This window comes from Orycteropus afer, unplaced genomic scaffold (assembly GCF_000298275.1).
Source record: "Orycteropus afer afer isolate SDZICR_OR568_19922 unplaced genomic scaffold, OryAfe1.0 scaffold00040, whole genome shotgun sequence".
NCBI lineage: Eukaryota > Metazoa > Chordata > Mammalia > Tubulidentata > Orycteropodidae > Orycteropus > Orycteropus afer.
The window spans coordinates 5,890,553-5,918,367 of record NW_006921627.1 but is presented as its reverse complement, the minus strand read 5'-3'; the positions used below and the strand labels follow the sequence as shown (position 1 = coordinate 5,918,367).

The following is a 27,815-nucleotide window of genomic DNA, read 5'->3' as shown; positions in this document are numbered from 1 at the left end:
ATGACTAATAAAACTCAAGAGATTGGTGGCATCCAGTTCCCTTTTCCCTATACACCATATTCCATCCAGAAAGACTTCATGGCAGAGCTGTACCAACTATTGGAGGCTGGCAAGATTGGGATATTTGAGAGTCCAACTGGCACTGTAAGTATGAACTGTCAGGATCTCAGAAGGGCTCTGAGGGAGACTGATTCAGACAGCTTAGAGGCAGCTTTGCTTGCTTTTACTGTTGGCTTATGCAAAGATTTTTGTGACTTGATCTTGGAAAGATTCTCAGTTTATCTTTCTGGGTAGTACTCACTTCCTCTATTAAATAGTTAAACGTAGGCCTAGGGTCTGAGAACAATTAGGCTGAAAGCACACGAGAATCTGAATAGCATTGGAAACCATGACCTAGCACTGAAACTTTCCACATTTCTCATGCATCTAAACACACAGCTGCTTTGATGTTGAAAAACAGAAATTATTTTGGCTTCTTCACAGATGTTATTTTGGTCCCTAGGAGTAAGATTACTGAGTGCTAGGGGGATCCAAATTTTTCCTGAGCTTTTCCTTCCTGGCCTAGAAGGAGGGAGGGATTTCTTAGAGGTTGGCCATTGAGGATGAGTAGGGCTGCACTGAATAGCTCCTGGCTTTTCTTCTGTACTTTATTACCTTTTGTGGCAAATACTGTGTGATAGGCTAAGAGCCTTGTCTTCTTCATTTCTTTGTCCCTGTCATCTCACAGAGGTTGGTGAGTTTGGCCCATAGGAGGCCCTTAATGTCTGTGTGTTGAATGAATGAATAAAAGAAAGTGACTCATTCCTTCTCTCTCACTTGCTGATGGAAGGTTGTCACTCTCTTGCAATGACACACAAACCTCCTGAGACAAGAGGAGTATGGACTGGGATACTCCATTACTCCATTTTGTTCTTTCATATACAGCAAGGTGGGAGAGAAGAAACCCTGCCATTTAACCTCATGTACTCAAAGAATAGGACAACTGTGCACAGTTGATATTTTGCATTCTTACCTTCCATTTAAATCCAATATAATATGACTTCTGGCCTGTCCACGTCACTGAAACTTTTTCCCCTAAGATCACTAGTGTCTTCCTGGTTAACACATTTGGATATTTTTGTCCTTACTCAACCACTCTGCAACATTAATAATACTGTTGAACATATCCACCTCCTTTGTTTAAAATAGTTTAAAAATTTTAATCAAATACTAATGTGTGTCAGACCTACCAAACTTGGTGCCTAAGGCAGGTACTTTTGATTCTTTTAGCTGTTTCTTAAAAAGTATACTTGTATAGCATACGTCTAAATGTTAAGTTCATGCAGCTATTTCTTTATCAGTTTTAGACATTAGTGCCTTTCTATTGTGTCAGATGAAGATTTCATCTGTTCTCCTTCCTTCTCCTCATCCTCCTAATGTACTTATGTCACTTTCACAAGTTTAGTCTCTATTAAGTCAAGTAATATACTATAATAATGTTTTCTTTCTTGAACAATTTTTAATTTTTCCAGAGTTAATTGCCTTTTTAAAGTTTTGTTAGTTTTTAATGTATCTATGCCAATTCTTCCCACACTATCCAATGGCTTCTTAATATAATTTTCCATATGGATAATTGCCAATTCTAGTTCTACCCTGGAAACTTCCTTGAAGTCTTCCAACCTTTTTTTCTAATTTGGAATGATTGCTTCTTAGGTCTGCTTCACAGCTGTTATCCTAGGAGTTCTCTTCTATTTTTTAAAAGTCAACTTTATTGAGTATAATTGGCATACAATAAAATGTACCAATTTCAATGTGTTTTTTGACAGATGTAAACACCCATATAATCATCACCACAATAAAGAGGTAAAACATTTCCTCCACCTCCAAAAATTCATTGCTACCTCTTTGCAGTTGTTCCCTTCCCTCCTGCTCTCCTAGTCCTGGTCCTGGGCAGTCATTGATCTGTTCTCTCTGCCTGTAGAGTTGTTTTCTTTTTTTAGAATTTCATTTAAGTGGAATCATAACAGTAAGTACTCTTTTGAGTGTGGCTTCTCTTGCTCAGCTTATTTTTGAGATTCATCAGTATTACTGTATGTATTTTTTCTTATTTTTCCTGTGTTTCTATTTACTAGATTCCGTATCTTCCTCTTTCATGGTTTACTCTCTTGTTTTGTTTTGGTAGAACACAGTCTTGAGAAAGGTTGTATAGGATGTAAATTTTGAGATAGTGCCTGTCTAAATATATATTTATTTTACATTTATCACCTGATTGGTATTGGTAGTTTGGTTGAATGGAGAATTCTAGCTTGAAGTTACTTTTCCCTCCCAATTGCACATGTCTTCTTACTTCCATTGTTGCTTTTGAGAAGTCCAGGGAAATACAGTTTTCAGGATCCTCTCTTAGTTCTCTGTGTTCTGAAATTGCATGATGATGGGCTTGATGAGCATATATTTAATCTCTTGTGTTGGACACTTAATGAGCCCTTTTAGTTTTGGGACTTGTAACTTTTAGTTGTGAGAAATTTTCTTATGTTAGATAATATTTTTCCTTGTGTTTTCTTCCTGGTACTCCTGTTTATTTGGTTTTGGATCTCCTGGGTTATCCTGTGATTATCTTTTCTTTTAGTTGTCTAACTCTTTGCTGGGCACTCCCTCCCCACCCCACACCCCACCCCATGTCCCATTTGCTTTTGTTGTTGTTTAAAATTCTACTTTCTGGAGATTTCTTTGACTTTATTGTCCAGTCTTTCTATTCAGGTTATTTTTCCTGTGATATCTTTAATATTCAAGAACTTATTCTTATGCTCTGATCTTTTTTATATAACATGTTCTTATTTCATGGAAATAATACCTTTCTGAAGATACCAATATCAGTGATAGTATTTTGGAGTTGTTTTTTTTCCCTCCTGCATTATCTCTTTTCTGGGTTCTTTTTTTCTGTTTAGATTTTAATAGTTTGTTAGGAAGCTTTCTTTAAATGTCTCATGATCCTTGGTTGGCTGTTGGTATTTGAGAATAAGCCACTAAAGGGCTAATTTAAAGACAGTGGCTTTTGGACTGGTGGGCTGGCTTCTTCGCTGGTCACCTCCCATTGTCATTATCTGTAGGAGTTTCCCTGGAGTTCAGCTTCTGCAGAGAAACATCCTCTGAACTCTTTCCTCGTGGGTACACACCTGATAGACAGTATTCTTTAAGGTCATGGGGGTGGGAGATAAGAGTTTGAAGTGAGTATGCTTTCACTAATGCCCTGCTTTTTGTCTGTCTCCAGAGCACTCTCTTGCTTATCTTCCCCAGAGATCAAATTTACTATGTTTTCCAAGGAGTGGGGACTGTAACCTAGGGAGATATAACTGTTCTTTAAAAGAATTTCAGTTAATCCCTTTCTCTTAAGCCCTATGCTATGTTCCTGCCAGTTTCTGGACATAGAACTGTGGGGCCTCAGTTATCCTTTTGTCTTTGTGTTAGAGTATACTTGTACTTACTTTTGGAAGAGAATCTTGACCATACCTTCAGGTACTCCCTCTGTTCACTTCCAAGTAGAAGGTGCTTGTTCTTTAACCAGGCATTTGTCCTTGAACCGTTATTACAGGGGGATGTCTCACCTACCTCTAGCTTAGTGACAGCTTAGCGGATGGTTCCTTACTTCACAGGCAGCACAGAGTGACTGCCCCCAAGTCTTCCTGGGTGGGTGCTGTCTGAAAACTGTGCCATCTAGTATCTCTCAAAAGCTGAGAGAATGGTATGTGCAGGGGATTTTCCAAAAATAGGTAATCCGTGTATTCTTCAGAATTGTCACAGGGCCCTTCAGGAATCGATGAAAACTATGGACCCAGGAGAATAATAATAATTCTTATTATTAGTTAATAATAGAAAATAGTAGCTAACACTAGTTCCTTACTTTATTATATACTTAGGTGTTCTTCTAATCCTGGTGTAGGTACTAACCTTTAAGTGTGTAATGTATTGCTTGTAATAACTCTGTGAGGAAGTACTATTTTTTACACATGTGAAAATCCACTTCTGCTTACAGAGCTGTTAAGTGGAAGAACCAGTATTTGACCTTGGCAGCCTGACCTCAGAGTTGATGGCCTTAATTAATCACTGTGCTGTCATCTTTTCCTCTCCTTATACACATGCACATGCCATTCTCCCTACAGTTCATTGATCCTGGCTGAGGTTCAGAACTCCTCTCTTGGTAGTCTGGGATCCACTCCCTGGTTAAGGAGTCTGAGAGAGCTGACTGCCTGGGTTGGAGTTGTGGTAGCTCACAGGGACTCACCTGTTCAGAAATTCCCTCTGGATGCTTGAAGAATCAGCCTTTCAATGAGAACCCACAGGAAAAATTGGAGCCTTTAAATCAAGAGTTGTATTCTCCAGAACAGTTGGCATGTTTGAAAAAGATTCCACACTGTACTCATGTGACTGATCCTGTTCTCTCTGAAGATTGGCTGCACTAAAGAGTAAAGCTTAGAGTCAGATTTGTGGGGTGTTGTGTGTCGTGTCCCCTTCCTCCCCGCCCCCACTGCCTTTAGCAAGTATATGGGATTTCATGCTATGCATTTTTTTTTGGCCTCAGTTCCTTTGTGGTGGCTGTTTGTCTAACTTCTATTTGGCTGACTTCCAATTGTGTGAACTTGCTCTCTTTCTATGTAATGTGATAAACCACTTTAATTTATTTTAGGGAGAGTGAGCTGTATAATTATGCAAGTAGGGGAAGCTCTTTCCTGCTTTTTTAAGCCTAATCTTCATTTCTTCTTTCTTCCCATTTTTACTGTCTATTCTGTTGCTAATTCCTTTCTTTCTCAGGCTGGTTTTAGAGCATCCTCCAGCATTTAAACTCAGACCTTCTGTGAAGACTTTTTTAAAGTGGGAAAAGGTCACTTGGGGACCTTTGTTTTGTCCTCTATTACTGAAAATAATTTTCTTCCTGCAGGGGAAATCTTTAAGTCTTATTTGTGGGGCTCTCTCCTGGCTCCGTGACTTTGAACAGAAGAAACGTCAAGAGGAGGCCCATCTCCTTGAAACTAGAACTGTTCCCTTAAATGATGAGAATGCCCAGCCCCCATCTCTCTCTTCCTTCTGCCAAGAGACCACAGACACCCTGAGGCCTGCTGGAGAGCCTGACTGGGTTACTCAGTTTGTGCAGAAGAAGGAAGAAAGGGACCTGGTGGATCGACTTAAGGTAAATAGATTAACAAGAAGTGGGAATGAGCTAGAAAACAGGGCTGAAGTGATTAGTTCAGATTGATTCCAAGATTTAGACACCATGTGTTGTTCTTTGACTTCTCAGTGTCTGTTAGCTCTCTTGTCAACTTTCTTCAGTGGATGATGCTGCCCCCTTGCTGTCTTTTTTGAACTGAGTGTTCAGACAGGACTTCTCTAGACGAGGGGTTCAGTTCTCATTCATTCCCAACCTGGGGAATGAACCCAACCATTGCCACTGGCAACATGGCTCAGTAACTGCCAACATAAGTAGGGAATGAATTGGATTGAGAGATGTGGTTTGAGAGGCAGAATACAGATTTCTTGCAGCAAGCAGCAAGGCTAGGACTAGGAGAGGCTCAGGGGCATTGTTTCAACCTTAGGTGTTGGCCAGGAAGGGAGAGCTGTCCCATGTGAAGAGGAAATTGGCTGAGCAGCTCAGACTCTTGAGAAAGGCCTGGCTTTGGGCTTCCTGTGAGAGTTTCCTTTATGGCTGCTTCACCCTCTAGGAGGAACAGATCAGGAGGAAGAAGCGAGAAGAACGCCTTCAGCAGCTCCGTCACAACACACAGCTCAAGTATGCAGCCAAGCGCATGGTGAGTGTCATCTCCCGAAGGGGCCAAGTTGTGACCTGGCAGCACCACATGCTCGGGCACTCATGGTGTAGCTCCTTTGTATGAGTGGCAGGGCCTCTGTCTTGTTTCCAAGACCTTCACTGGCTAAGTTCTCATCCATAGTTGGGTAGCTTGAGCTGAGGCATTGACACTAGAGATTGGTTCCTTCTTCAGTAAAACATGAGGTGTGTGTGACAGGGCAGATGTGTGTTTGCCCTTGCTGACAGCCACACTGGAGGGTGACTTTATCAAGGATGTGGGGCCCTAGGTCTGAGATTTCTTTCTTCTTCCCATGTCCATCACTGCCCTCCAGAGACAGGAAGAAGAAGAAATGGAGAGTCTCCTCCACCTCAGCAGGGAGATGCTGGCAGCAGGAGCAGGGACTGAGCAGCTAACATCTGGAGAGGAAGAGCTAGTCCTGGCAGAATATGAGAGTGATGAAGAGAAAAGAACAGCTAGTGGGTAAGACAGCTGCTTCTCCTTTCCTCCATACCCCTGCCCCAAGCCTCTGGGGGGCTTCTGGGAAGGCAGCTCTTTCCCTCATGCCCAAGGGAGAGGCTTTGTCACTTATAGGGTATCTGACAGGACAGGATGCCAGCAGTCTGCCCCAGCTCTGACCTTTCTCTGCACCAGGGCCCTCTGAGGATACATGAGTGATGATGACAGTGAGAAAAAAAAACAACAACTAAACCCATTGCCATCAAGTCAGTTCTGACTCATAGCAACCCTATAGGACAGTGTAGAACCACCCCATAAGATTTCCAAGGCTGTAAATCTTTACGGAAGCAACTGCCACATCTTTTTCCCACAGAGCAGCTGGTGGGTTTGAATTGCCAACCTTTTGATTAGCAGCCAAGCACTGAACCACTGCACCATCAGGGCTCCCCAATGAGGGTTACTGTTTGTGTTGGGCACCGTTTACACACTTTACTTGTTTTAACTAGGTATTCTCACAACAGCTCAGTGACGGTAGTAACATTTGTATCTCTACACGTGAGGAAACTGTAGCATAGTGAGGTGATAAAACGCATGGCCAAAGCCCCAAAGCTAGTTTGGTAGGGGAGCTGGGACTTGAACCCAGCCAGTTTGGCTCTAGTTTCCATGATACTTTTTGCTACCAAGCTATACTGTGTAATGTTCCTGAAATATACCATCAGAGTATCCTTCAAACCAAGCCAAATCCATTGCTGTCGAGTCAGCTCCAACTCATAGTGACTCTGTGTGTTACAGAGTAGGACTGCTGCATGGTGTTTTCTTGGCTTTAGTCTTTCTGAAGCAGACAACCAGGCTTTTCTTCTCTGATGCCACCAGGTGGGTTTGAACTGCTAACCTTTTGAAAAATAGCCAAGAGCAAACCATTTGCAACATCCAGGGACCTTCAAAGTGTCCTTACCTCAAGTTTCTCTTTTAAAAAACCTTAAGGCTTCTGTTGGTTCAGGTATGTAGGTTTCTGAGCTATAGCCCACCAATGAACTAGAAAATACTGAAGATTACAGATAGGCCATTTCTAGACCATACTACCCATCATGATAGCCTCTTTTTTCATTCATGCTTTAATTTCTCAAATACCTTTTGTGAGTGTCTGTTACAGGTGTGGCCCACTTCCAGATACCATGAGTAGAGAGATGAATAAGACAGACATGGCCTCTGGCCTCAGAAAGCTTACATTTTAGCAGGAAACTGGTGAAAACAAGTAGCACTTATTTGAAATTAGCATATTTACTTTTTAGGAAATTAAAACAGGGTAAAGTGCATTGGGTGTGGAGTTGTAGCTGTTGGTGGAGAGGTCAGGAAAGACCCTCTCAGACGGTGACATTTGAGCCGAGACCTGCAGGGTAGAAGAGCTACGAGGAAACCTGGGAGAAGAGAGTTCTAGTCAGAGAGTCCTGTGAGGGAGTGTTCTGCACATGGGAACAGGTCTGCTCAAGGGACACAACGAGGGCCCAGATGCCAGAGCAAAGAGTTAAAGAGAAGAGGCCTGAGGCCAAGAAGATGCGATTGTCTGCAAGCTCGAAAGCCACGTGAGGAGTTTGGATATGGTTCTCAGTGTGGCCAGTGGTTATTAGAAGGTTTTAGGCTAAGAGTGATGTGACCTGATTTGTACACAAGAAAGGTCACTCTTCAGAATTGAGTAGCTCTTCCCCAAGGGCACGTGTATTCCTGGAGATTCATGCCTCTCAGGCACTCAGCTTGGAAGAGGTCTTCCTTGCTATTCTAAAGGTGCTTGAGGGCCCGTGTGTCCTGTGTGCTCATTGACACCATGCTTCCCATGTCTACCTGAAGGAGACCTCCACCGCCCAAAGCTGTAGGATAAATCCACGCTCCTTCATAGCTGCTTCCACACACTCTCTGACTTCCCCTTAGCCACTTTCCCTAAACACCTAGCATCTTAGCTGCTCTGACTTTTCTTACATGGGCAGGCCTCCCCTCTGTTCTTTCTTCTGTCCCCAACACCCCTCCCTTCTCTACTGGCAAATGTCTTCATGTTCTTTAAGACCCAGCTCAGTTGTCATCTGTGAGAAAAGGCCTTCAGTGGCCTCAGGCTGACAGACACACTCTCTGTTCTATTCATACTCTAAGTTGTGTGTTGCGTGGTTGGTTGACTTCTCCTCCCCATCACTAGGCAATGAGTTTCTTCAGGGCAGGAATATCATTTTTTTTTTTTTTTACTTTATTCAGATTTTATTGGATAATTTATTTTATCTAACACACTTTTTCTGTGCAAGTAACCTATGTGGGTTACCACATTTCCTTTAGTAATCATCTCTCTCTATTCTCCTCTTGAATGTGATAGTTTCTCAGACTTTCCTTATTTCTCAAAACCTTAACAGGTTTGAGGAGTACTGGTCAGGTATCTAGTAGATCATCCTGCTCTTGAAATTTGTCTGTTGTTGTTCTTATGATTGGACATGGATTATGTGTTTTTGAGAGTAAGACCACAGAGGTAAGGTACTATTCTTGTCACATCATATCAAGAATACAGCCTGCCAATATGACTTATGACTCTATGTTCACTTTGACCACCTGGTGAGGAACCACATCTTAATATTTATATTCCCAGAGCTGACCTAGTGTTTGGCATATAGGGGTGCTTCATAAAACTTTGTTGAAAGAATAAAACACAGGCTATTTTCAATCCCATTGTATAATTCCAGCTGAGAATTTCAGAAACACCAAACTGTCAAAGCCAAGAGTACATGGATAGGCTGTGTGACCCTCAAAATCTGCAAAATTTCACGTTTAGGTGCATTTTTCTGGTCAGAGAAGGTCTATGACCACCAACCATCCCCCACTCCCCAAAAAAAGACATCTAAGAACTACTGAGTTAGCCCTCTTTCTCAACAGTTCTTCAACATTTTACCCCAGTCCTGTCAGTCACACCCAAGAACCAGAGCATGGCCTGGAAGCCATCAGTAGTACTGGAAGGTTATACTGATTTCTCCTGCTTCTGTTTAAAACTTTCTAGTAGATAAAATTGGTTCATGTTTGTGTAGGTTTCTGCCTCATTAGCATTTTTCATCTTCTCTAAGTTACCTGCTGCTTTACCCTCCTTCATTAAAGTACTTTCCCAGGATTCTTAAGAGAGGAAGGGAGAATGATGGCCTGTCTGGTGGGTGAGACATTAACACTGCTTTATGCATCAGCCTTAGGCAGGGAGTGTACCAACAAGCAGTGTGGTCCACACACCCTTTCCTACCTGCCTCCAAGACAGCATTCTTCTACTCACTTCTCTTTCGCAACCTCTTGAGGACAAGATAAAGAACTTAAATGGGGTTTCTGAATATTAGAACAAAATGCTCCTTAGGGTCGGGGCAAGAGCCATTAATCCTGCAGATTATCCTCCATAGCGTCTGATGTCCTGAGTTTAGAGAGAGCCGAGCCTCCCTGAGGACACAGCTAATCCTGAATACATTTTTTCTCTTCATTTCTTCACATATCCTGCCTCTCACTCAGATCCTGCTGAGTTTGTTCTATATGTGATTTAGATCCAAGCCTTCCAGTTCTTGTTGACTTTTGGCCAACCTTATAAATAATTCCTCTTGTGATAATCCCCCAACATTTTACAGTTAGCATTTCTGCTTTATTTGTAATTGAATTTCTAGGTGAAACCCCCCCAAAAAATTATATTCCATATAACACTCCTGTAGGTAGAGTATACCTGTAAAAGAGTTTTCTCTTTTCTAAGGAGCCTAGACTTAGAATGACTAAACTTGGAGCCACTCATGCAGGCTCGACCTCGCTCCCAGTGTGTCAGTTTCGGTGCTCTTTTTGTTCATTGCTAGAAAGGGTGAACTGATTACTGAGAAGGTCTGTCTGGCCATCTGTGACAGTAACTGTTACTAACACAGTTGGTGGATTTTGGCTGCATTCAGGATATACGCATGGAGCTTCTGCTGTGTGTAAGGCTCTGGGAAGTCCCCAGGGAACCAACAGAAACAAGATAGGCACCATCCCTGCCTGCAGTATGGACATTACAGTGGCAGGGGAGACAGGCCAAGAGTAAGTGATGTGGACGGGATGGACATTACAAGGACAAGTACAGAGTGTCATAGATGTATATCACAGGGCAACTGAACCTGACAGGAGGTCTAGGAAGTTTTCCTAGAGGAGGTGATGTTTATGCTAAGATCTCAGTTGATTAGAAGTTGGCTGGGTGAAGGGAAGGAGGAGAGAGGAGAGAACATTCCAGGCAAGGAGGACAGCATGTCCAAAGGCCTTGAGGTGATACATAGCTAGATTCTACTGAGAATAGTACCGTTTGCTGGAGGTGAGTGGTGAGAAGAGAGTAGTAGCCTTAGTGAGTGACAAGAGTTATACATCGGACTAGGCTTCTAGTGTAGGACTTGGGTTGGGGAATGCCTTGTCCCTTTCTCATTTCCTGCTACATTTCCCATGTTCCACAGTCCTGAGGAGCAGTGGAAGGACGACAGGGTAAGCTTTGCCTGGTGGTATGTGCTCTTTGAACAAGTGAGCATCTGCTGCTTGGGTGGAACCTTGTTATTGGGATGTGTCTGTCTGTCTCCTTTCAGGCTCTGAGCTCATACCTCAGTTCTGTTGGCTTGTGAGGAGAGGGACTACATCTTACTTGCTTATCATTGAATGTCCAGGGCTGATCCACTAGCGTGTGGTCGACGGTCAATAAGTTTTCTTTTTTTCTTAAATAATAAATGTTTTCTTATTTGACTTAATCTTACTGAGGGCAGAAGCTCTGGTGGCGTAGTGCCTAAAGCATTTGACTGCTAACCAGAAATCTGGCAGTTCAAACCCACCAGCCACTCCTCGGAAGGAAGATGGGGCAATCTACTTCCGTAGTGATACCGTCTTGGAAACCCAAGGGGGAGTTGCTGTGAGTTGGATTTGACTTGATGGCAGTGAGTTAGGGGTGTTTTTTTGGTTTTTGTTGAGAGAAGAATTTTTTTTTGTGTGTGTTTTTCTCTCTCTCAGAGTAGATGAGGATGAGGATGACCTTGAGGAAGAACATGTAACCAAGGTAAGATTCTGTGTCCTTGGGTCCTTCTCCTGTGATTGATCCCAAGTCCATGGCTCACCACCCCTGGGGAGTATGCAGGAGTCCTGCCAAAAACTTTGCACCCTCATGCCAATGAAAGCTTTCAACCCATTGAACCCTATAACTGTGACAAACCCATTCATTTGGCAGGCTGGGCTGGGCATCCTCAGACCTCTTGCCTGGGAGAGTCACCTGGGCTTCTGTGCTACAGGGCATCAAGGAACAGCCATACTGAGCTTAAGATTCAGTGACCTCTCTCTATATTGGGTAAGGGTAGAAGATTGGGTGCAGGACAAAGCAAGAGTGCTCTGCCCTTTGAACTTCTGATGGCAATGTTTGCTTTCTTTTCACATTTTCATTGGCATGGAGTTCTATAAACTATCTGTGGTTCTGACACTTTCTCAAATTTAAAAATATTTGATTTCCTTCATTTAAGTTTTTTTTCCTCATTGAAAGTAGGGGTTCCCTCCTACCATTTTTCTCTTTTCTCGCTCTTCTAAATCTTAGGAGTGGGAGCTCTTGACTGCTAACCAGAAGGCTGGCGGTTCAAACCCACCAGCCACTCCTCGGAAGGAAGATGGGGCAATCTACTTCATAGTGATACTGCCTTGGAAACCCAAGGAGGGGTCGCTATGAGTTGGGTCCGACTAGACGGCACATAACAACAACAACAAATCTTAGGAGTAGAGGGAGAAAGAGTATTCACCTTGGCCTCCTCCTGCTTTACTACTGCCATCCTGAAAGCTCTTTAGGGGATGTGTGTGAAATGACTCTTCTTCCCCTCCCCCCGCATAAGCTCCCCCAAATCATTGCTATGCTAAGAACCACCACTTAGGGGACATGTACCGTCCTAAGATTACTTTGCCCTCAGAAGTGGTTGGATTTTTAACTGAGTCTGACTCATGGAGTTAGACTTTGTGGGTATTTCCTTGAACTTCTAGAGATGAGGATGAGTTGAAGAGTCTCTGGGCTGGTTTGATATGGGGTGTAGTTGTCTTATATATTTGTGGCCACTCACCTCAGTCCTTCAGCCTCTTAGGCAATAGCATTCCTTGATGTGCAGATAGTATTTTGGAATGTTCTAGTCTCTCTAAAATCCCCTCTCTTCTGACCAGATTTATTACTGCAGTCGGACACACTCCCAGCTGGCCCAGTTTGTGCATGAGGTACAGAAGAGCCCTTTTGGCAAAGACACCCGACTTGTTTCACTCGGCTCTCGGCAGGTAAACAGAAGCAGGGTGTCTCAGCCTGGGTCCTAGCCTGCTGCCTGACCTGGCAAGCTGCCTCCCTTCCCTGTGCCTTTGTTTTCCTCATCCAAGTCATAGAAGGAAGATGAGTCTGAAACATTTAGAGCAGTGGAGGGTCAGGCTCTTCCCTGGCCTGGCTGATCATTGGGAGGAAAGGAAGAGGAGGATAGAGTGGCCAGGAGCCAGATGGGTTGCTGGTGTGTGAGTTAATCTGCACCACTTCTTTGACTCTTGCTTTCTCCCTTGTCTCATAGAGCCTTTGTGTAAATGAAGATGTGAAAAACCTGGGCTCTGTGCAGCTCATCAATGACCGCTGCATAGAGATGCAAAGAACCAAACATGGTAGCAGTCATCATCCTGGAGCTGCAAGGGAGAGCCTTTGGGTGGTGGTGTGGCCTCAGACAGTGCTGGGGAGAGAGTGGGGTGGGCTGGAAGTGACCAAAGAACTCTGTGGAGGTTGGACCAGGGACATGGGAAATAGAAATAATATCTTAAATAAAAATAATGACAGACCTGGTTCCCTCTTGAAAGGCCCTCCTCTTGGGAAAAGCAGTCTTGCTTTCTGGGTCAGTCTAATCCAAAACCTTGGCTTTCAGAACATTCTCTAGGTTTTCACAGAGTGTACAAAATAAAACAGCAGCATCCTGAGACCACAGGAAGCAGTTCTTGGAAGGATTTTATAGCCCCCACCCCCATGGAAATGGTTCTTGTCATTATAACCCGACCCCACAGACTACTGTTCTTCTTTCTGCCTTTGCTCCCTTCATGCCTGTACCAACTTCAGAGAAGAGGAGCAAAGCAGAGGAAGAGAAGCCAAAGCGAAGAAGGCAAGAGGGCCAGGCTGCCTGCCCCTTCTACAACTATGAGCAGATGCAGCTCCTCCGGGACGAGGTCCTGGTGGAGGTGAAGGACATTGAGCAGCTAGTGGTCCTGGGGAAGGAGGCGCGGGCCTGTCCCTACTACGGGAGCCGATTTGCCATTCCTGCAGCCCAGGTGAGGGCCCAGGAGAACAAGGGAGTAACTCTTGGTTCTAACAGTGTTTTGGGGCATGAGGGAATTTCTTACTCATTGGGAGGCCCCCCCACCCCCCACTGTGGTTAGATTTATCAGGGCACTGCACACTGATGGCATAGAACCCATTGCTCTCCTAGTACTTAGGGCTGGAGGAGGCCCAAGGATCCCTTGGTTGCTCTGGGCTTCAAGGCCTATTGGCATCATTGGGGGACAGCAGATGCAAGTGAGGAGGGTGCATTCCTGATGACACCACAGTGAGCAAATGCAGAAAGGAGCTCCAGAACACAGATGTATTTCCACACTGCTTTTCAGAACGGTTGTCTCAGCTTACACAACTCACCTAGTGCCTAGGCAAATACTGTCATCTTTCAACTTGCCGTAAGTATTGGGTATTTTTAAAGAGACACTGCCCATTTGATAGATCCAGATGGGATCTCATTGTCACGTGGTGGGTACGATTGAACTTTCTGTTACTTCCTTGATTTGAGTGACTTTTAGAAATAGGAGCTCACTCGTGAAGCTGTGTAATCAAGAAGAGATGTAAGTGGATTTTAAAGATGCAAGGGAGTATGCTAGTAATAATTGTACATGGCAGGTAAGTGCCCATCAGCATGCTGCCCTGAACAACGTGGCAGCAGATACTTGCAGATGACAGTGACACCTCCTGCCCTCATGGGGTCTCATGTTCTTCCTGTGGTCTGTTTGCCACAGAGCAAGTTTAGTGTTGGAAACACTTGACAAATGATGAAATGTCCTGAAAGTGTCTTTTTTTTGTTTGGTAAATAATATTGTGTTTTTAGTAAAAGGAAGGGTACACAGTCCTGAAAGTTGAACTTTTAAAGCACTTTTCACTTCATTTATCCCACTGAAGCACCTGAGGCAGGTATTATCCACATTTTATACATGAGAGCCAGGGCCCAGAAAAGTAAAGTGATTTATCAGTTTTCTCACAGCAAGTAATGGAGCCGTATTACCGCCAGGGCCTTAAGTTTCTGCTTTTCTGAATTTTAATTTTGTTTCCAAGTATTTGATTAACTGGAAAATCTTCATAACAACATACCCATTGGCATCTAGTCATTTCCAACTCATAACAACCCTGTAGGACAGGGTAGAACTGCCCCATAGGGTTTCTGAGGCTGTAAGTTTTTACAGAAGCAGACTGCCTCATTTTTCTCCCACAGAGTGGCTGGAGGGTTCAAACCACCAACGTTTTGGTTGGCAGCCAAATACTTTAACCATTGCACCAACAGAGCTCCCCTTCATAACAAGATAACACCTAAGAATTTACCGAGGGCTTTTATTTTTGTTACCCTTCTAATCTGTAACCCTCACTTGATGGAGAATTTATCAAGTCCATTTTTCAGATGAGGAAACTGAAGCTTAGATTAAGTGACTTTGCCAGAGTCAACACAGCTAAGAAGTAGCAGATCCAGGACCAGAACCCAGGGTGCTTTCTGGTACCCAGTGGTTTTCACAGTGTTCTGAGGAGCCTTATACACCTTGGGTAGGGGACTGGTACTCTGAGGGCATAAATGAGTCTAAGCAGAAGGGATTCCACTCTCCTCCCCTCCTACACTTCCCATCCCAGTTCAGTCAGAGCAGCTCCCCTTTTATCTGTTGCATATATTTGATATTTCATAAAAGGGTCTGTTGCTAAAAGCATAGTACTATTATGCTGTAGCTTTCTCTCTTGAATATCCTTACACGTCTTCCAGGTGGGAAATAATTCACGTCAGGAGCTTAGAATAGGCAAGTCTGCTGGGGGAGAGAGCTCCACCCCTGCTCAGGGCACCTCTGTCTCCCCCTCCAGCTGGTGGTGCTGCCCTACCAGATGCTGCTGCATGCGGCCACGCGGCAGGCCGCAGGGATCCGGCTTCAGGGCCAGGTGGTGATCATTGATGAGGCTCACAACCTGATCGACACCATTACCAGCATCCATAGCGCTGAGGTCAGCGGTTCCCAGGTGGGTCAGCCTCACTGCCTACGCCAGGGTCTGCCACGGGGCAGAGGGAGATTGTCTCCAAGGGCCTGTGTTCTCCAGAGACAGGTTCAGGGGTGCACTGACCGAGGCAGTGGCCTTGTCAGAGGCTGACTGTGACTTCCCAGCAGATCTTAGAATGATGGGGACCCAGTTCAGGCAAGGTGGTTCATTTCCCTGTGCTTTGCCCTGCTTATACTGCCTGCGTCCCTCTAGCCCAGGATGCTACTGACCAGTTCCTCATAACCCAGGTGGAAGAGATGAAGGAAGCAGGAGCTGTTATTACTGATACTGCTTTGAGAGTGTTTAATTGAGACATGTCCAGGATTCCAGAAAGCTGCCATTTATTTACTAATTTTCATGTACCAGGCACTGTACTAGGTGTCTCTTGTCTTCATACTAACTCTGCCATGGGGGTGGTATTGCTGTTTTACTTTAAGAATTCAGAGAGCCAGAGAGGTTTAAGCATTTTCTAAGGTTTAATCTAGTGTGGAACTAGATTTTACCACTGGTTTCTGACCCCAAGGCCCACACAAAACCCCACCATCTTTATTAACCAGTGACTGGGTTGACCTTAGGCCAGGATGTCATTGTTGCCTTGATCCATCATTCTTAGTGGAACCTAGTGCAAAACAGCAGGAGGTTCCTTACTGGAGAGATTCAGCATCTTGCCTTTTTTCCTGTTCCAAAGTAAGACACTTCAGCAGAACCTACCTTCCTCCCCTTCTCTCTCAGCTCCCACCAGCCTAAGAGCTTTTAAAACCCAGACCCAGTCTCCTCACCTTGGTTGCCACTGTGTGTCCTGGGCTGGTGCTTCTAGTTGTAGTCTCAGGTGTCACTGGTGTGGCTCTAGGTTGCTCCTCCTGAGCCAGGGCTGCTGTCTCACTTGTCTGTGTTCTCTCCCCAGCTCTGCCAGGCCCACTCCCAGCTGCTCCAGTATATGGAACGATATGGGTGAGATGCCTCTGGAGGTGAAAGGGAAGATCCCACTGCCATAGGGCCCCTCAGTCTCAGCTGCTCAGGCCCTGGCTGAGGGCAGAGTGGACCAACGTGCTGTACCTCTCCTGGGTTAATCATGGTGCTTATCTACAGAAGCTGAGGCTGCTTAGGACAGAACCATTGGGTCTAAAGGACTTGGTCCACGGCCAGCCTTTTTCTGAGAAAGTTTTTGTAGCTGATGAGCCTGTTTGAAAGGCCATCAACCAGAAAATTCCCTGCTTGGGGAAATTGCTGCAGGAGTCCTACCACTTGATGCCCATTGGCTTTTCCTCAGGAAACGTTTGAAGGCCAAGAACTTGATGTACATCAAACAGATCCTATATTTGTTGGAGAAGTTTGTGACTGTGCTGGGAGGTAAGAGAGCAGCATCCCCATCCTAACCCCTGGCCTCCTGAGCTCACTGGTCTCTGTCCTGGGAGCTGATCAGGACACCTGTATGTTGTATGTCCTTGAGAATGGTCTTGGTCATTTATTTAGGAAATTCTCCCTCTTCATACCTTAGTTCAGTTGTCTTACCCTAGATCTTTGTTAAGAATGCTAGTTTAATGCCCCTGTTCTGAGTCTTTCTCTTTACCAGACCCTACTGCATAAGTGGTAATTGTAATACATTTTACAATTACAGGGATGTAGAGTTTTATGTAATAGATGTAGTATTCTGGAGTCTTAGAGCACTGTAACTCACACAGTTTCATTGCTCTGTTAGGAAAGCAGCCCAGGCATGTTGACCCTCACTTTATAGATGAGTAAACTAAAGCTCAGAACACAGGTGACCTGCCTCTATGGTCCTTGTACTTTATAAGTCAAGCTAGACTCTTCTGGCTCCAGAGCCTATGCTTTTTGCATTATTCCATGCCACATACGCTTTATTATGTGGCAGGTCTTTAGAAGGCTTTTATAGGGGTGGAAGTTCCAGAAAGCCAGTGGGGGCGTTTATCTGTAGAGGTTGTGTCTCATACTGGTTTTCCTCATGTCCATCTCTGCTTTTGCCACTGTCTTCCCACATGGCAGGGCTTCCTATGCCCCTGCAAGAGATGGGTAGTTACTCTGTCCCTGCCTCCTGGTAGAAGATGTGAAAAAAAGAAAGTGCAGGACTTTGATCTCCATTTGCAAACATGAGGGTCAGAGTTGTGAGGCTCTCTGAAGCCTTCGTATCCCCATCAGTGGGTTCTTGAGTGTTGTAAATGGCAAAATGAAACAAAAACAGAAACACCTGTTCAAATCTAAATGCTCTTCTTTGGTGAACATTATGGAGAGTGAGGATGGAGCAGAGGAGGAGGAGGTTTTGGTTTTGTTTTTTTGGGGGGCTAGAGGACCACCATCCTGACATGCTGGGATGCTTTTTTTTTTAGGGAACATTAAGCAAAACCCCAATACACAGAGTCTCTCGCAGACAGGTAAGAGGGCTGCTCTGAGCAGGCCAGAGCTGATCTGAGCCCTTCAACTTAACTTTGGAACCTGGAACTCAGGGTCTGGAGAGCAAGGATTCCGATTGCATTCAAGGCCTTCCGTTTGTTTGCCCCCAGGAACGGAGCTGAAGACCATCAACGACTTTCTCTTTCAGAGCCAGATCGACAACATCAACCTGTTCAAGGTACAGGTTTTCTACTTTTTATATTTGTTGTTAGGTGCCACTGGGTTGGTACTGACTCCTGGTGACCCTGTGTACAATAGGACGAAACACTGCCTGGTCCTGTGCCAGCCACACAGTCGTTGCATTTTTGAGCCCATTGTTACAGCCACCATGTCCATCTCATTGAAGATTGTCCTGTTTTTCACGGACCCTCTCCTTTTCCAAGCATGATGAAATTTTCCTATTCTGTTGCCATCTGTGAGCAGAGCACCATTTTAAGACTAACAAATTAAAATACATACTATGTAATTGCTTAACCTTTACAGAGAGGAATGTATTAGAAAGGAAAAAGTAAGCTTCAGTCTCTGTATGAAAAGGATTAGTGAGAAAGGTTGCCTTTCTTTATACCTAATGTTGTTGTTTACCATTGAGTCGGATCTGACTAATAGTGACCCCTCCTTGGGTTTCCGAGGCAGGATCACTATGGAAGTAGATTGCCCAATCTTCCTTCCTAGGAGTGGCTGGTGGGTTTGAACCACCAGCCTTCTGGTTAGCAGTCAAGTGCCTTAGGCACTATGCTACCAGAGCTCCTTTAGACCTAATAGGCACAAATAAAAAGTCCCAGGTCCTTGCCTCCTTACTCTATCTTTCTTCTGGCATGTTTTTCTCCTGGGCTTTTCACAGAAGCAGGCAGTTAGTTTAGTGAGGATGATCCAGGCCCACTGATGTCACGCTGAGGTAGGTGAGACCATGGCTGGGGCTCTTCTCACCTTCCCACTCCAGCAGTGGCCTTTATTGCAGCCTCAGCCCTTTGCTTGCTGCAGTCCTTCATATGCAGCAGTCTCCCAGCCAGGCCACAGCCAAAGTCACCATCGCCACCTTAGTGACTGTAAACAAATGACAATACGTGCCTCCTTTGAGCACTTGCTGTGTTGTATGCACTGTTCTAGGGTCTCTAACTCCCCAGTAGGACATGCTTATAGAGGTCACCTCAGGAAAGCAACATGCACAGGGTCACACACGAGAGACAGGCAGTGAATAACCAAGCCCACATGTAAACCCAGCTGCACCAGCTCAGGCTGGATTCTTTGGTCCTGCCTTTGCTCTTCAAACTCTCTTTCCCTGACTTACCCATTTTGGTCACTGTCATTGCCGTGATCCCCATCACACAGGCTGCAAAGATAGGTCATCTTTGATTATCTTCTCCCCTTTGTGTCTACAAGTCAGCCACCTCGCCCTCTGAGAAAGCTCTTGGGTTTGTCCCACCCTTTTTGTTTCCACACTTGCTGCTTCAGGGGAGGCACTTTCCCTCTTATGCTCTGTCTGCTCTCCCTGATTTCATTCTCTTCTCCCTTTTAATGGACTTTACAAAAAGCCATCCAGTGCATCTTAACTGGAGGATGACACACTTCAGAAATCCTTAAAGACTTTAAACTCATCATCTTGGCATACTAACCTAAGATCTGGCTCCAAACTACACATGTACCTCAACTTTCCCTGAAGCAGCTCAGATTTACCCTCTTAGGACTTTGCTCATAGGGTTACCCTTTTCTCTTGAACTCTTGGTTCTTTGAGGCCCAGGTTGAATGCTGTCATCTTGAAAGAAGACAGAGGGATGTAACTTGTATAGCACACCTTAAGAGGCTATGCTGCTGTAGAGACAGGTTTGTGAGGAGGCAGCGTCTGTGTGGGGCTCAGCCGTCTCCCTCCTGGGAGAACACTGTGTTGTGTGTGTGTCACGAAGAGGAACAGCTTCGGGAAGGAAGTTGAGACTGTTGACCCAGATGAAGTTTCGGGCTCCTCAGGACATGGCAGTGAAAACTCTGCTCCCCGGGGTGTTGGAAGATGATCATCTGTTTCCGTTTTTGTAAATTTAGATTAGAGCTTGATTAATTCTTACTTCTGTTTGTGGCTGGGTTTGGTTTTTGCAGGTGCAGCGGTACTGTGAAAAGAGCATGGTCAGCAGAAAGGTACGCTCCCTTCTGTCATGGGCCGCAGAAAGATCCAGAGCAGCCGCTCTGCTGGCTGTCCTCGGTGCCTTTGTCGTACCCTTGGGAAACTAGAGTGTTGTCTCCCTCCTCCTCAGTGTAGAGCAGCTTTCCTGGGAGTGGGATGCCTGGGGTAAGAGTAAGTTGCAGGCTGTCTGGGACCTGACAGAGCACTGGTCCATCTCAGGACTTTTGCCTTTTATTCCTCCCTGTCACTCATTCTCACCAACCCAGCTCTTTGGCTTCATGGAACGATATGGAGCAGTCCTTCCCTCCAAGGAGCAACCCAAACTGACTGGGTTTCAGCAATTCGTGCAGAGCCTGCAGCCCGGGGTGACCAATGGTGAGTTAGGATGGAAGGCTGGTGGGCTACAAGGTCTGGGCAGGATTCTTCACTTCTCATTCACGTACCCATCTTTCCTGGAGACTGACTAGCCCATTCTCAGGGAGGTTTTCCTCCCTGTCATTAGTCCCAGACCTCCTTCTTTCCTCTGCTCCGTAGCAGCTCCTGTAGAGGAGGCTGAGGCCAGGACATCACGGCCTGCGTCTCCGCTGATGCACATCGAAGGCTTCCTTGTAGCTCTCACCACAGCCAACCAGGATGGCAGGGTCATCCTGAGCCGCCAAGGTAATCAAGTGCTTGTCCAGGTTCAGTTCCCAAAGAGGAGCCAACCAAAGAGCCACGAAGCCAAAGTATGAAGAATTTTTTTTTTTTTATTTCTGTCCTTACCAGGGTTTTTTACCTGGGTTAAAAACAAAAACAAAAACTCATTGCAATCAAGTCAATTCTGACTCATAGTGACCCCCATTGGGTTTCAAAGGTGGCAAATCTTTATGGAAATAGATTGGCCAGTCTTGTTTCCATGGAGTGGCTGGTTTGAACCACCAACTTTCTGGTTAGCAGTCAGATGCTTTATGTACTGTGCTACCAGAGCTCCTTCTTCCCTCAGTTAGGAGGAGGAAACTGGGCAGAAATAACTGGCCTTTAAGACCTGGCCAGGTTGGGGAGGTATGAGAGGGAGTATAGAGAGGCTGGGTGGCAGGTTTTGGACTAAGATTGTGGGCTTGAGTTAGGTGGGCTTTGGCTCTCTCATTTGCAAGCTGTGTGATTTGGATCCGTTTCTACGAACCTGTTCCTTCATGTGAAAATGGAGATGATACCGCTATCTACCTCAGAGGGTAATAGGTTTTAATTTAAAAAGAGAGTGATACTATGTCTGCTACATGGATCCCTCTGGAGATGCCCTTTCTCTGAGACTCATAGAAGTGTGTGCTGGGCCTGTTTCCTTCCCCATGGAGCCATCATTTCTTTCTGTCCTTTCTTCAGGCAGCCTCAGCCAGAGCAGCCTCAAATTCTTGCTCCTGAATCCAGCCGTGCACTTTGCCCAGGTGGTGAAGGAGTGCCGGGCAGTGGTCATTGCAGGCGGCACCATGCAGCCGGTGAGGACTCCAGACAGCATCTGGCCTCTCTTCCTTGTTCCATAGGCCTCCAAACCAGGAAAGGGCCGGCTTGAGCAGGTCAGGCAGTGTCCACTAGGTGGCACTGCTGCACTGTCTCCTTGCCTGTGCCTTTTAGATCGGTGGTGGGGGGGCGGGTGGGGGGATAGCTTCTATATTTCTGTAGCCTAGGATCACACTTCTCCCAGATAAGCTGTACAGAAGTGTCAGACTCTCACCTAGGTGCGTCAATGCCATTCCCTTCCTGCACCCACTATAGAAGTGTCAACTTCTCTTTCTTTTATAAATTTAAGCTTTAATATATGTTTCTTAGAAAAGCATTACATTTTCATTGTAGAAACAGAGACATGCAAAAACAGAAGGAAACAAACTAATTCTACCACCAAAGACTCATTTTGGTATATATCATTATAATAGTTTTTCTGTGCATAATTTTTACATATATACATGCATTTTTTAAAAGCAAAACAAAATAATGGTATTATCTCTACATGCTGTTGTTATAACTTTCTTTTTTCACTCCACAACAAAATGTCATAAACATTTTTCCTTGTCAGCGAGTATTTGTTTGCTCCATCACACTCTGACTGTACTGTGTTCCATTACATGGATAGATTGCGTTTCCAATAACTACTCTTCTTTTGTTAGATGTTTAGACTATTTCTAGTTTTGGTCTATTTAAACAGTACTGTGATGAAAATAACCAAATCTCTGCATAGTGGTTATTTCCATAGGATATGCCTCATAGAGGGAGCTCTGGTAGCATAGTGCCTAAGGCACTTGACTGCTAACCAGAAGGCTGGCAGTTCAAACCCACTAGCCAGTCCTCAGAAGGAAGGTTGGGCAATCTACTTCCGTAATGATACTGCCTCGGAAACGCAAGGGTTGCCATGAGTCGGGTCCGACTCGACGCCACATAACAACAACAACAACAATAACATACCTCGTAGAAGAGGACTTATTGGATGAAAGGCTATTCAAAATTTAAAGTAATGGTTCCCTGGCTGCCCATTAGAATTGCCCCTCTGGCTTTTTGGTTTTTTTTTTTCTCCCTTCTGTTTTTCTTTTTTGTGTGTAAACCTTTGTGGGTTTATATTCACTCAGTGTTAAACTGTTTGACAGTCATTACTGTTTTTGGTGCTAAGGTTGTCTTGAACCTGGCCAGTGGGAACCCTTCAGCTGCCTCTGGTCTTTTGAAGTGGCCCTGTTAGTCTCTAAATTTCTCTTGCTACCTTACAAAGCAAGATGTCCTGGGGCTTACCTCCTACTTCTTTGTCCCAGATCTAGAGTCACTCATTTCCCCTAGGAGTCCTGATTCCTTTTAGTGAAAATGATACTTAGAAACCAAGAATTGGCTGCTGGGGTGTTCACAATGCTCCTGGATTGTTGTTTATAAGCTGTTTCAGTAGACACATCTAGGAAACATGGTTTCAGAAATCATGTGTTCATGTTGGTATTTCTAAATCAAAATAATCAGTTTAGGTGACTATATTATATCTCAAGTGGAACATTTTGTTTTTTTATTATAGTAACATAATTACTTATTCGCTCTACCCTGTAGTCTACTTTGAAATAGTTTCAGGATTATAATACCAACATTACTTCTAACAGTAAAACTACTGACTAAAATTTTATTTCCTTGTATTTATTTTTTTGACCTTAGAATATATCTCACCTATGTGGTCACTAAGGATTTAAAGTTGGGCTTCCTCTGGATGCTTGTGTTGTTGATCTGATAGATAGGTAGGCTCTTTTGTTGCAGTTTGTTTTCAATTTTAGGGTTTTCTTTTTTTCCTTTTAGTCAACTCTGGGTTCAGCCTTTTCTTTGATGACTTTAGTTTGTATTGCTGCTTCTTCCTACCCCAGACTTCTGTCTTCACCTCCCTCGCAAGCCCCCCATCTGGTCAGCCCTTGGGCCTTTTCTCCTCCTGGGCCTCTGGGAAAGCACAGAGCCCTAACATTGTGCTCTGCAGGTATCTGACTTCCGGGAGCAGCTGCTGGCCTGTGCGGGGGTTGGAGCTGAGCGTGTGGTGGAGTTCTCCTGTGGTGAGTATCCATTTCCAGGGTGGACAGAGCACGGTATTCATGATGTGGATGAGAAGCCTGGCCCTCTTGTTGCCATAGCGTAACCCATACTCTGTTCACAGGGGCTGAGGAGACCACACCTGGCTCTTTGCCAGCTTTCTCAAGTTCATGAACTCACCCCATGCTCCCATGCTTCTCTTCTTTCTCCAGCTACATGGGAGAGGGTTGAGCCTTACCTAGTTTCTTTTGGAAGTGGGGAGGGTGGGGAAGTGATAGAAATTGCTCTTCCCAGCCCAGGAGATGGGGTTGGGGGGATGCACTTTTCAGAATCTACCTTGCATTTTGGACCTCCAGTGTTCAGCCCCTCACTGGGTCTCACCAGGTCACGTGATTCCTCCAGACAGTATCCTGCCCCTCGTCATCTGCAATGGGCCCTCCAACCAGCACCTGGAGTTCACATACCAGAAAAGGGATCTGCCTCAGATGGTCAGTACCAGGCAGCTTGCCTTACTGCAGGCCTGTGTTTGGGCAGGAGAAGTTCCTGGGGTTGGGGTAACAGGGGAAATCAGTACTGGGGGCTTCCATCTCAGAGCAGGAACAAGATGATGTTTCTCCAAGAAAGCCTTAGCTGCCCTCACCCTTTATGCTGCTATGTAAGTTTTGTTTAAAACTCCAGGCATCCCTTTAGGATGATGCCCATTTGCTTTGGTTCTCTTGCTATTTGATTATACAGCTCCTACCCTGGACAGGGACGCAGGTCCAGGATGGGGGTGGGGGCATGCCTGGGATTTTAGGGGCCTGATTTGTCATTGATGGTGCTTAATTCCTAATTGCCTATCATGACATTGGGGGTTGGAGAATGGAGAGTTCTCTGTTATGCTAGCATTATGATGTGTGTCATGAATGCTGTTATCACCAGAAGCACCGTTTGGGTATGTTTTGATAGGGAGGGTGACACATTGTAGTCTGTGATTCCTACCCAGGGGAGCCACTCTCCTATATTCTTCCCCCTGCCTGAGTGACCCCGGAGTGTCTGTACTTGGTATAAAGCCCTGAGATTAGGAAGCCTTTCTGGAGTGAGGCTTTGCCGTGGCCCTCTCATGGTCTCATCTTCTTGTCATAGATAGATGAGACAGGTCGCATCCTCTGTAACCTATGCAACGTGGTGCCTGGAGGGATGGTCTGTTTCTTCCCCTCCTATGAGTACCTACGCCAGGTCCACGCCCGCTGGGAACAGAGTGGCCTATTGGCCCGCCTGGCTGTCAAGAAAAAGGTGAGTGGCCCTTCAGCTGGACGTCCATGTGTGAGGACTGTGGCACCCAGAGCCCCCCTCTGGGATTTCTCGTGTACATCAAATCAGGTGTTTCAGCCTCCTGTGCTGGGGCTCCTCCTGCTTCCTTACCCCCACCCTTTCTGAATTCCTGATTACTGGCCCAGAGGATTCCTCCAAAGCCCCTCTGACTATGAGGTTATCTCATTCTTAGTTTGGGAAAGAAAAGGCCTGGAACAGACCCAACACTCAGGCGTTCAGAAGCCTTTCCTGGGAAACATTATCTATTTATCTCTAGATATTTCAGGAACCCAAGAGAGCAAACCAGGTGGAGCAGGTGCTAATGGAATATTCCAAGTGCATTAAGGTGAGAGAGGCCTTGGTCCTCAGAGAACATGGGGTGTTGGTAGCTAAAAATACTTTGGGTGACATCCAGGCTTTAGCTTGGCAACCTTGGGGCTGGTATCTCCGCAGTGCTGTGGCCAGGTGGCAGGCACAATGACAGGGGCCCTGCTCCTCTCTGTGGTTGGAGGAAAGATGAGTGAAGGGATCAACTTTTCTGACAACCTAGGCCGGTAAGTGTGGTCCTCTTGCCCCTGGGCCCTGCTTGCAAACTGTTGCCATCCACAGAGCCTGCCCCAGGCTGCTTACTCAGGGCTAGTCCTCTTAAGTGGAGAGGTGTGTCAGCAACTCTGGATTTGCCTCTTCAAGACCAGGTGGGAAGTTAGCCACTGTCTACCTTTATAACAACTCAATACATTAACCTAGATTGATTGCTTAGTTGAAAAAATCCATCCCAGGTAGCAGGTACCGAATGGGGGGAGAGAAGCAGAGCTGCTGAGCACCGTGTAAGGACTGGGAAGGGGTAATTGAACATAGCAAGTGAGGACCGGGTCTTCTGTCCTGGGCCATGAGGCCTGTCGCTTACATGTGCTTCCACCCCAGGTGTGTGGTCATGGTGGGCATGCCTTACCCCAACATTAAGTCTCCAGAGCTGCAAGAGAAGATGGCCTACCTGGATCAGACCCTTGTGAGTACCTTTGGAATCCCAGAGGACAGGAAGGAAGGGTTCTGCCATTCCTGGTGCTGAGATAGCAAGGTCTTACAGCTTGGGTAGAAGGCATCTCAGTACCCTCTTGGTCTTCTTCATGACATCACCTACTACATCAGTTGTTGGCATTGGGCCCCTGAAGCCTGCTGGTTTTTTTGTTTCGTTTTGTTAATTTTTATTGAGATTTGGGTGAAAGTTTACAGAGCAAATTTACTTTCCATACAGCACCTCACATACACTTTGTCTCATGACATTGACTGCAATTTCCCACAATGCAACAGCTCCCTTCCCACTTCCTCCCCATAGTTGCCTTCTGGTCTTTTACACAGAAGCCTGGCAGTGCTATTTTCAGAGGCAGAACTGAGAGAGACATAGGCAGGAGACAAAAAAAATCCTGACAGGCCATCTCCTTCACCCTTCCCAGCCCAGAACTCCAGGTCAGGTGCCCCCAGGGAAGGCTCTGGTGGAGAATCTGTGCATGAAGGCCGTCAACCAATCTATAGGTAAGCCTGGGACTCTTCCTAGCCATTCAGAGTTAGGATAGCTGGCTGGAGAAGGAGGTGACAAGAGAAGGATTTTACCTGCCGTCTCCAGTCTGAGGGCTGAGGATGAGGAGTGGGATACAAAAGAAATGTACTATGAGAGAGGCAGGTTTAACTCAGAGCCACCATCTCTGCTCCCACACAGGCAGGGCCATCAGGCACCAGAAGGATTTTGCCAGCATTGTGCTCTTGGATCAGCGCTATGCCCGCTCTTCTACCCTGGCAAAGTTGCCAGCCTGGATCCGGGATCGTGTGGAGGTCAAAGCCACTTTTGGCCCAGCCTTTGCTGCTTTGCGCAAGGTCAGTCCTGAATTTCCCTTCCTGAGGGCTGCCACTTGCCCTTGCCTCAGGAGACAGTTCCTCACTGCCTTTTCCTGTCTTCCCAGTTTCATCGGGAGAAGTCTGGCCCTTCCTGACAGATGATGGTACACCACCCTTCACCCTGCTTATATGAAATGTTGTCTTGGGCCTGGTCTGCAGGAAACCTGACTAAGGTGAAGCCCAGGATGGGAGCATGATGGCAGGCCAGCCCTCTTGTGCAGTCAGCGGGCTGCCAGGATGCAAGGATAGGCTATGAAAAAGCCAATAGGAGGAAACCTAGGTTAATCCTGAAGAAACCATGGATGCAGCATCTTTGGACCCATCCTAGGGCAGCTCCCCTCCCTGGAATTGATTAACTTCCATTCAGCTCAGCCTCAAGTCAAGCTACTTGCCTTGCCTGCTTCCCGCCCAGCCTTTGCAGGAGACCTCTGCAGTGCAGCCTTCCACTGCAGTGTCGTCCTCGTCCAGTTTCTCAGAACCCAACTTCTCAGAGGTGAGATGTAAACGGGTCTGTCCTGCCTCTACCATTCCTTCCCTTTCTCACCAAAATGACCCATCCTAGACCTTCTACCATCTCAATTAAACCAAAAGCATTCCCCATTTCTGTCCTTCTGTGGCCATAGGGCTTTTCCTGCCCAGGGGCTTCTTGTCACCTCAACTGCCTGCCTTCTTTTGTCTAAGTCATCCAGAGCTGAGAAAAGAGCCCTCTGCCGCCCACCCCGCTCCACCTGCTGGCCTCACTTCCTTAGGCAGCCCTGATCGCTAACCTGTTCCACAGCCCTCCACAGTATTTTTATCTCCCTGGCTTGGCTCCAGTTCCTCCTTCAAGTCAGTGGCACCCTCCCTCCTTCTCAGCTACTTGAGCACACTCCAAGACACCTCCTATCCTGACATCAGCAATTATGCCAAGGGCCATTAGGCTCTCAGCAGGACTATTTTTAGAGACCCTGTGTCTGTCACTGAGACTTTTTCTGTGTGAAACTATCCCTCCCTCCCATTTGTAACAGCTGTCCCTTGTAACCTGTCCCTCACTTCCTTCCCTGACCCC

At 45.7% G+C, this 27,815-nt stretch overlaps 1 protein-coding gene across 1 annotated transcript; it reads left to right on the top strand.

Annotated features, from left to right (window-relative positions):
* Positions 1–26,862, top strand: DDX11 (DEAD/H-box helicase 11). Its single transcript, XM_007937182.1, has 26 exons — positions 1–144; positions 4,913–5,161; positions 5,691–5,777; positions 6,109–6,257; positions 11,241–11,286; positions 12,420–12,527; positions 12,806–12,893; positions 13,336–13,544; positions 15,376–15,528; positions 16,451–16,497; positions 16,817–16,896; positions 17,892–17,936; positions 18,066–18,133; positions 20,044–20,082; positions 20,335–20,443; positions 20,603–20,728; positions 21,428–21,540; positions 23,532–23,604; positions 23,966–24,069; positions 24,707–24,856; positions 25,152–25,220; positions 25,328–25,428; positions 25,799–25,883; positions 26,329–26,407; positions 26,592–26,746; positions 26,833–26,862. Exons 1-26 carry the CDS (start codon positions 1–3, stop codon positions 26,860–26,862), a joined length of 2,706 nt encoding a protein of 901 aa, XP_007935373.1.
* Positions 26,863–27,815: the final 953 nt, after the last annotated feature.

What these genes read in the sequence shown, in the direction of transcription:
- DDX11 (XM_007937182.1), top strand. Translation starts at nt 1, where the DNA reads ATGACTAATAAAACTCAAGAGATTGGTGGCATCCAGTTCCCTTTTCCC. An exon ending in CTGAGGTCAGCGGTTCCCAG is followed by an intron (nt 15,529 to 16,450) that starts GTGGGTCAGCCT and finishes TTCTCTCCCCAG; the next exon opens with CTCTGCCAGGCCCACTCCCA. An exon ending in GGTCATCCTGAGCCGCCAAG is followed by an intron (nt 20,729 to 21,427) that starts GTAATCAAGTGC and finishes TCCTTTCTTCAG; the next exon opens with GCAGCCTCAGCCAGAGCAGC.